General features: G+C 40.3%; 1 protein-coding gene across 1 annotated transcript; it reads right to left on the reverse strand.

The window, feature by feature from the left end:
• Nucleotides 1-377: 377 nt before the first annotated feature.
• On the reverse strand, nucleotides 378-8,061 carry FGA (fibrinogen alpha chain). The gene is made up of 6 exons (XM_060147150.1): nucleotides 8,008-8,061; nucleotides 5,993-6,118; nucleotides 5,010-5,193; nucleotides 3,769-3,914; nucleotides 1,844-3,182; nucleotides 378-1,087 (listed from the first exon to the last, which is right to left on the reverse strand). The coding sequence occupies exons 1-6, from the start codon at nucleotides 8,059-8,061 to the stop codon at nucleotides 378-380; spliced, it is 2,559 nt and encodes an 852-aa protein (XP_060003133.1).
• Nucleotides 8,062-9,792: the final 1,731 nt, after the last annotated feature.

Genomic DNA, 9,792 nt, shown 5'->3' on the forward strand with positions numbered 1-9,792 from the left:
ACTTTTTTACTTTACAATGACCCGATGACTTTGGGTGGTGTGGGAAATGGAGACGTTCTCAGAACTCCACCCTTAAGTGTTGCAGAGAGGACCTTCCACTCAACACCCCCTTCCTGATGTACCGAATGTCCCTTGGTGCATTTTAATAAAAATTTTAAAACCCACAGAGCTATTTTAAAGCTTTAAAATTCATATATCTTTATTTTTTAAAGCACTAATATGTCTCAGTTACATTTAGCTACAGTACAAAGAATAATAAAATAGCACCCGAGAATTTTTAGTAGGCTGTAAAGAACCTCGACTCCTATCTCCTCCTTAATTTTTTCTCCTCTTCACTAAACACAAAAACAGAGTGCTCTCACTGCCACTCCTTCAGCCTATTGTGTCCCAAAAGGCCGGATTTTCATGCGAACAGCCCTGAGGGAATAATCCGCACCTCTGAAGGGGACCCAGACCACTCCATTCTCAATCTCATAGGGACTGTTGTCCCTGGGGTCATAGGAGCCCCCGGGGTAGTAGATGCCATTGAGATTGGCTGCTTGGCAGTTGTTGTACCACCAGCCTCCTCCGTAGACTTCGGCACAATTGTCTTCCCACTTGTCTGCATCCCTGTCGAAGGTGCTGAAGCGCATGCCAGCATGAGAAGTGTACTCTGTCCCTTCCTCTACAGAACCCTCAATCAGAGCATCGCCTGCCGTGCCCTCGTAGGAGGAGACCTGCAGGGCATAGCCTTCTGCCTCAGAGCCTACCCTCCAGTGATATTCTGCATAAGCCCCTTTCCCAGCCCAGTCTTCTAGTTCAACCCGAAGGATGGAGCCTCTCAGGGTTAGTAAGTGGAGGTATTCGTTGCCTAGCCAGAATTCTCCTTCTCCCTTGTCATTTAGGCTGCCGAAACCTTTCTTGTAGTCTTGCCAGGTCCGGTTAAAATTCAGTGAGCCATCCATTCTTTGCTGGATCAAAAGCCATCCTCCCAAACCGGTCTCTTGATCACAATAAACAGAAAAAATCTTACTGGATCCCGGTAGCTTGATATTGAAAATGCCACTTTGGGCACCTGAAGGATGTGTTTGGAGGGCATCATAACAGTCTAAAAAAAAAAATTAAGCTGGTTGGAAGAACTTACTCTCATTTAACTTTACAAAGTTAAATGGCCCAGATTAAATGAAGGCAGATACTGGCTTTCTTTCCCTCCCTCCCTCCCTCCCTTCCTTCCTTCCTTCCTTCCTTCCTTCCTTCCTTCCTTCCTTCCTTCCCTTTATAGAGAAAGGATGTGCTTACACTGGGATGGAACTTATGCAAGTAAGTAGCATTTATACATACACATTGCAAGGGGGATTTTTCTCAATGAATTTGGAACTTCACTTGCACATCCTGATTAATGGCAAGTAACCAGCAAAGATATCTAAGCATCATTTAATACTAATATCACTTGTTTCTAACCTGATCTCAATGTCAACTGAGACACACACTAAAAATATGATTAATCAGTTGAGTGACAATTTCCAATGGCACACATTTTGAATGGTAAAAGAATTTGGTTAAACAAATTTTAAATTGAGTTCCAGAGGGATTCATTCATTCATTCATTTAACATGTATTTATTGAGTGCTGACTCCACACTGCTAGGCATTTGGGAATACAGAGATGAACATGATAGACAAAGTCCCTGCCCCCATGGAACTTACAGTCTAGCACAAAAAAATAAGCAAAAACCTGTAATGTCAATAAAGCATGATAGAGGGCTAAGAAAGAAGTAAAAGGTGCTATGGGAGACATATTGTAGGAGTAATGAACTTAGTCTAGGGGGTCACGGAAGGCTTCCCCAAAGGAGAAGTGCGGATACCTCTGGCAGGGCGAGTTTTAGCATGGCCTCTCTTGGTGGCATGTGCTCCTTTGAAGCCAAGATCCTCTTCACTTCCAGCCTCATCTGCCATTTTATAGCCCTTGCTTTCAAACGTGGAGCCTCCTCTGTTGATAGTCATGCTACTGCTTGCAAACTCTTTGCCATGACTTGAAGTTTTACTACTGGAAGAGACCTCAGGTAGGCGGAGGTGGTGAGAGCTGATATCCCCTAAGTCTGAGCCCATAGAATGGATCTTACTGTCAAGCTCTTTAAACGTAGAGGAGAAAAAACCATCATTGTGCCTATGAAAGAAATCATCTAGGCTACCCTTGCCAGACAACCGCAAGTCTAAATCTGTGTCAGTACAGTCAGAGCCATCTTCGGAGTTTACCACTTCTTTGGTCGTTTCTGTGCGACCATCGGCATGTGTAATAGTCCTTGTGACGATTTTGGAGCATGAACGACGAGTGGTGGCTGTGTGACCAGAGGTCTTCTCACTACCAATCAGAAGCTCTTTATCTCCTTTAGTAGTGACCAGTTTACCTGTGTGAAGCTCTTTCTTTGTCCCTGGACTTACATTTCCTGACACCTCTTCAAATGTGCCCCAGTCTGGGTTGGAAGGCCTGATGTTCCCATGCCCTGAGCTATCTGGCCTAAAACTTGTAGACACAGAACTTCCAGAGCTCCAAGTGCCAACACCTCCAGGCTCAGGGCGTCCAGTGTTCCACGTGCCAGCACTTCCGGGATCAGGGCGTCCAGTGTTCCACGTGCCAGCGCTTCCGGGATCAGGATGGCCAGTGTTCCACGTGCCAGCACTTCCGGGATCAGGATGGCCAGTGTTCCACGTGCCAGCGCTTCCGGGATCAGGATGGCCAGTGTTCCACGTGCCAGCGCTTCCGGGATCAGGATGGCCAGTGTTCCACGTGCCAGAACCTCCAGATCCATAGATCCCAGGGTTCACATTTCCAATACTACTAATTGCAGGCCTCCTGGGGCTTTCTGATGCTGATCCTGTTCCATGAGATGCAGAGTCTCCTCTGGCTTGCCCATCTCCACCAAACCTCTCTAACTCCATTTTCATCTGCTGCATTTCCAGCAGTGCCTTCCACTCTGGAGGGGCCTCCTGAAGCTGGCTCTTGAACTCTCTGGGAATCGGGCCTGGAACTGGCCTCATTTTTATCAGTGGTAAATATTGACTGTCTCTAGAGGGAAGTAAGTCTATGGCAGTAACCTGTTCAAGTTTCTTCTGCTGATCTTTATAGTCCTCCAGATCTACTTTATGTTCTAAAGCCCTACTGCATGACCCTTTGCAAGATCGGATCTTAATATCAATGTCCACCTAGAGGGGGAGGGGAAGATAAAGAAAAAAGGTAGCTATAATAAACTAGGTCTATTGAGTTCTTAGTAGTTAATTTAATTTTTGGAAACTGGTTTCATTTCTTTGACTTGGAGACCTACCAACCAATACTTCATTTATGTAGTATCCTCAGTGACAGAGAGGTTGGGTATTCTAAGGTTGGTCAGGATAAGCAATAGGAGCATCTGGATTTATCTTAGAATAGATCAAGAGCAAAGTGCTATTCCCTCTGAAAGGAGACACTGATGATGTGATCCTCTGTGAGACTGAGGCTGAAGACTCAGAGACACAGTGATGTCAGGGACAAGCAGGGGCTGGAATAAGACGCAAGGACTGAGTTTTTGCTTTTGAACTTTACCATTTTACGTGCCCTTGGAAATTTTACTTACTAGCACTGAGATTTTTTCTTCATCTGTAGAGTGGGGGAAATAATACTTACTTTGTAGGTAGATGATGGCTATAACACATTGCTTTACATAGAGTAGGCATTTAATGAATGACTATTGCCTTCCTTTCCCTGCTATTCAAAAACAAAGAAATCTGGGGTCAGAGCCACATAATTACTCACCTCCAGTCGTTTCATATCTATCAGCTGATCCCTGACATTTTTCTGCAGAAGGTGGATATGCTGTACTTGTTCTATAACTTTGCGCTTCAGGATCTCAATTCTGCTTCTCAGATCTTCTGACACTTGGCTAAATGTATTTTCATTGTCTGAAATAGCAAATATGGGTACTGAAGTAGCTGCTGAGTGATTTGCTTGTAATAGCCAGCAAAAGAAGGAAATTTGCTTATGGATATTCCCCATTTTACTTCTATAATAGTTTGGACATTTAATTTGGGATTTCTAAATCTATTAGGCGTTTGATATTTGGACAATATCCTTCAGTCATCCATGGATATCACTTAAGATGCCTTATTAGTAATCCAAATAAATGCAGAAGACAAGAACTCTGAAATTTTAAAGGCATAATTGAGATAAAATAATCAGTTTGATTACATTCCAATTATTTCATTATATCCTTAATCAAGGGATGTGAATATATTCTTGGATTTTCTTACTGAAAAGGTTTTCTTCACAGTTATAGATTGGAAATTGTTCCTAAGCTTTTTTTTAGGTCAACAAGATCATGCGCTTGCCAGTTGCTCTTGCACCATCAACTTTAAATTAGCCATGTGCCTCCCAAGGATATAAAGAGTAAAGGCAAGGTTTCAGGAGCTGAGGCCTTACTAAGCTCACTGCCCATGTCCAGAGTGAGTCCAGAGTTTCCTAGTCCTAATGAGACTTAGTCCTAGACCTATGAGAAAGAGACAACATGGCTCTATATTTTAAATTAAACAAAACAAAACAAAGCAAAACACTTCATAATAAGCTAGGTGGAGTCTGTGGGTTGCACTCCCAGCCCCACCACATGATAGCTTTGTGCCTTTGGCCTTTGAGAAAGTCCCCTGACCTCTCAGTTTCCTCCTTTGTTAGACAGAAACAGAAGTATCTACTCAAAAGTTTGGGCTCATCTTATTTTCCATGTATACTCTTAAAAAAGAACACACTTAAATTCTAGTCTTTGGTCCAAAATGCTGACTTACTTTGTGACCTTAAAGCAATTCTAAACCAACCTCCTTTACATGATATAAATAACAAAAACAAGCCCCTTCCTTAAAATTCAGGGATATCATAAAGGTATATTTTTCTGCATAAAGTACTTTGGAATAAAATCACAGTTGTAATAAGGAGACATCATATCTACTTCTGATTTTTGTTGTTTTGGTTGTGTGCTATAAAGTCAAAGCACTAACTGTAATACTTACTCTTAGAATTGGCAAAATCCCCTCTCAAAATATCGATTATGTTCCTGGTCAATGTGTTAGAGTCCTTATTGTTCTTCTGATAATCAAATAGTGAATTTTTTAGTTTATTTATTCTGTTTGTAAAATCTTGATTGACTTCATCAATCAATCCTTTCATCCTGCAGCCAGAAGGGCATTTGTAGTTCTGGAATGAAGAGGAAAAATTACATTAAGAGTCTATCTCTTGGAAACAGACATATGGGTGCCAAGCAGGAGGGAGGGTCGGGGGGAGGATTGGGAGTTTGGGATTAGCAGATGCAAACTAGTATATATAGGATGGATAAACAGCAGGGTCCTACTGTATAGCCCAGGGAACTATATTCAATATCCTGGGATAAACCGTAATGGAAAAGGATATGAAAAAGAATATATATATATATATATATATATATATATAAAATTGAGTCACTTTGCTATACACTAGAAATTAACACAACATTGTAAATCAACTATACTTCAATAAAATTCTAAAAAATAAAATTAATAAAAGAGTCTATCCCTCTGATCCAGTATAAATTTGAAGGTTTCTATGAGCCCCCACTGCTCCCCTCCCCAGTCTCTTCAGATCATCTCTTGACCTAAACGTAGTTTAAGAGGGCTAGTCAGAGATCTTAAAGAAATTCTGGAATGGGGGTCCACTTAACCATAAATTAGAACCCATGAAGTCCAAAGGTCGTAATACTCAGGTTCCTAGTATTTGCCTGAACGTACAACGAAAATCCAATCTGTTAATCCCACCAATGACCCAGAGTCTCAGAGGTAATATAAACAGTGCTCTCAGGACTAAGTTCCTTTCCATCTGTCTTCTTTAATTTGATATGTAAGAAGCTATTAGATTATTTCCCACTGGACAAGTTTTTTGTGACCTAAAGTATCAGCCTGTGTGAGCTGCCAGCAGCACAGCAAAGGACCGTCCTGCTCCACTCCCTGTGCCCACGGCTCACCCAGTCTTCATCAGAGCAGAAGGGCCAGTCCGACGCTTTGCAGGCAGACTGCTGTTTTTCCACGAGCCTTGGGCCACGCACACCTCCTCCTTCAGCGAGAAATTCACCTTCACTGGGATCTGCCGCCTTTAAGGATTCATAAACACACAAAAGAGAGGTCTTTAAGCAGATAAGGAGGAGATGCTGGCATGCCTGTAAATCCCAAGCAAGGGATCCAAGGGGCTCTGCAAGTTTCAGGTTTCTTATCTTTGGAATGAAAATCCTAATGCCTATTTCGTGGAGTTGTGAGATTAAAGGAGATGAGTGTACAAATCTCAACTGTGTTCTACACTAAACAAGCATTTAATAAATGTTAGGAGCTTTAAAGGATCCATTATAAAAGGAAAATTATTTGAATCAACAAGCTTAGTTAAAACTGCCTTTACATTTTCATTCATGTCTGGAGATAGAAAAATAATGGAAAAACTCAGTTCTTTCTCCTCTAACTCTGTTTTAGTAGGAAAAAACCTACACCATCTTAGCTTAAGGTCTGTCTCTCCTTCAAGTATCTACCACAATGACCTTATGGGTCTATAATTTGAACAAGTATATACAAGGACACAAATGTAGCCAATTCAGACTTAGAAATGCTTTTTTGGGTTACTCACATAATAATTTATTTTTATTTGAAATGAAAAAAAGAACACTGAGAGCAAAAATAATATAAAAAGGTCCATGAAAGATACTTTTTTTGGAACACCTTATAATTAGAAATACAGATTTTTTAAAAAAAAATTCTGTTGTGATCAAGTGAAATAAGATATATAGATATTCTTCCAACAAGATGTTATATCCTAAGAAATCAATGTTGGTTTTAGGTTTTAGCTATTTTTATTTTGTACCACCAAGTTACAAGGATTTTTATGACTATCAATCTCAGTAGTTTATTCTTATAATTAGTTAACATTTTCTGTCTCATTCAAAAAAATACCCCAATAATAGTAATATTAACTCAAGCAATCAAGAACAACTTATTTAAGTGAACAAGTACAATCTTTTCATCTAAGAAATAAAATCATAAATTCAAACATACATTGGAAAAAGTGTAAAAACAGGCAAAAATTAAATATTTATACCAATAAGGGAGAAATAAATGAAACATGCATTATGCAAAGTATAACCTTAACAAATGATGTTAGTCTTGTTTCCCATAAAAATGTTTACTTATTATTTGTATAATGGAGAAAATTATGTTAGAAACACTCTTTAGTTTCTTCTGCTCTGGTATTAGGGTTTATGAGCAATAAAGGAAAAGAAATAAAACAGAATAATTCACAGTCTGGAAGTAACTGAGATTTTGGAACATATTTACCATGTTTTTATAAGATAGAAGTTGAAAAATCTTGTTGAATGAAGTTTCTCTTCTTTTGCATAGGTCTCTGGAGTCAAACTTTAGGAATTATTGCAATATTTGTAATTATCTTAAAAGAATACAATTGCTTCCAAAAAACGTATTGCCTATCAATTAATCTCTTCCAATTTTGCTATGTAATATGTTTTCAAAGATAACTAATTTGCTTTTTATTTGTCTTAAAGAAACACAAAAACAACCTTTCAGAAAAGCTACATGAAACCACTGTTCTGCTTATTATGGACAAATAGCAATAAAATAATAACTAGGTTAAAAACTCTTATCATAAGAATGATCTGTTCTGTTAACTAGCAATCCCAAGGCTTTACAGCAACAAAGATGGCAAAAATTTCTTCTCTTTGAAAAAATCCAATGTAAGACCAAGCTATAGGTGTCGAAGATTCCCCTGTGAATTTTTACACTTTGGTCCCACTAAGTCTCCCTCTGAGGGTGATATTACCCTGTATTCTTGAGGTGTCAAGCCCATCTAGGGACTTGCCTCCACTGGCTACAGCTTATAAAGTTAACAGTGTGTGAGGACGTACACATGGCTGACTCAGACCTGCAAGCTCTTTGTGGAATAAACACCAGAGAGAAAGAGAAGAGGAAATAAAGAAGGCCATACCTGAACTGCGCCCATCACACTCAGGACCAGGAAGAGGACCCTCACAGAATCCATCTCTGCCGTGGGTGGGGCTGGCTCAAGAGGAGCACTCCAGCTGAAAGAAAGGAGGACTGCCTCCACGCCGAGTTCCCATCCCATTTAAGTCTGCAGGAGGTCTGATTAATTATTATCTTTGTCCCGTTGACACAGTCAACATGCACCCTGAATCCCTTGCTCCTTCTGTAAAGTTGGTGTCCCAGAAGTCCTTGCTCAATTCCCTAAGCTTGTTTGCTTCAGATAAGCTGTTGCAAAGGTAGCCCAGTTCGTGGAAGATCCCACATTCCAGGAACAGGGTGAATTTGGGAATGCAAGGGGGAACATGGGAGGACCTATCTCTACTCGAGTACTTGAAAGAATATAGAGGGTGGTGGAGGCAGGCTAGCTGTAGCCCACCAGCAGAGATCTAACAACTGAGATTTCACTTTATGCAGGAATTATGGTTGGTTGATCTGACTTTTGACTGACTGTGGTGATGAGCTGATCCTGAAGGCCTTCGATAAGCTTCCTCTATCCAGAATGGTTAAAACAAGCAGCCCCTGGAGCCAAACATTCTAGGTTCATATTTCCAGCTACACCATTTCCCAGCTCCGCTTTTGGACAAATTACTTTACTTCTTTATACCCCAGATTCCTCATTTTTAAAGTGGATATAGTAATAACCTATCACACATGTTTTTATGAAGAATAAATGAGTTAATCCTTGTAAAGCCCTCAGATTGCCACATATCCAAAGGTACAGAAACTGGAAGGAAATAGTATTTTCATGGCACTTTATGTTCTCCAATAACAATTATTATTTCTTTCCAGTTTCTGTACCTTTGGACATGCTAATTTATTTTCCCCGATTTTCATCTCCATATCAAATTTTCTTGTCTAAGAGTTGTCAGATTTAGCAAATAAAAAACCAGGATGCCTAGTTAAATTTGAACGTCAGATAAACAGCAAATATATTTTAGTGTCAGTTTGTCCCATGCAATATTCAGATGTATTCATACTAAAAATGTGTTGCTGTTGTTTATCTGAAATGCATATTTAACTGGGCATCCTGTAATATGACTGCCAATCCTACTTTGTCTCAAATGTTGCTTCCTATGTGAAGCCAATCCTGATCATAGTATAACAGCCAAAATTTATCGAGTGTTTACGAAATGCTGGGGACTTTGTTGGACACTTTACATAGTACCTGATTTCATGTCTCCAATGGAAAGCAATCTTTTGTTCTTTCATATTTCCTTAGACCATGTACCACTCATGACATTTATTACTGCAGGAACATTGTCCGTCTCTTCCACTAGATCATAAACTTGAGAACTGACATGTTTTAATGGTCTTTATATTCTCCCCAAAAGGTGTGGGGCTTCATTGAGCAAGAAAGCATGAGCGGGTTCCACTGTTGTGAAATTGAGCCCTGTCTCAGGCTCTTCGGGCATGTGAAGCTTGCTGTAAATGGGTGAGAGCCCTGGTACAAGGCAGCACCCTCCTACACTGCTTGCTCCATGGAAGGTTCTTTGTCTGATCAAGCTCACCTCTGATGTGGCTTTTTTGAAGCAGCTTCAGGGCTCAGAGAGAACCCTAGAGTCTTATCCAGGTTACGAAGGGCAATGACTCCATGGAAAGCTGGGTTACACTTGTCCGCAGTGGTTGAACTAGCAAAATGCCAGGAATGTATAGGATCCGAGACTGACTTCCCCAGATGTTTTCCTCTGCCCACAAGAAGTGCCTTTCTTAGGGGTAAACATGGTATATG

The sequence above is a fragment of the Lagenorhynchus albirostris genome, chromosome 4 (genome assembly GCF_949774975.1).
Source record: "Lagenorhynchus albirostris chromosome 4, mLagAlb1.1, whole genome shotgun sequence".
In the NCBI taxonomy this organism is placed as follows: Eukaryota; Metazoa; Chordata; class Mammalia; order Artiodactyla; family Delphinidae; genus Lagenorhynchus; species Lagenorhynchus albirostris.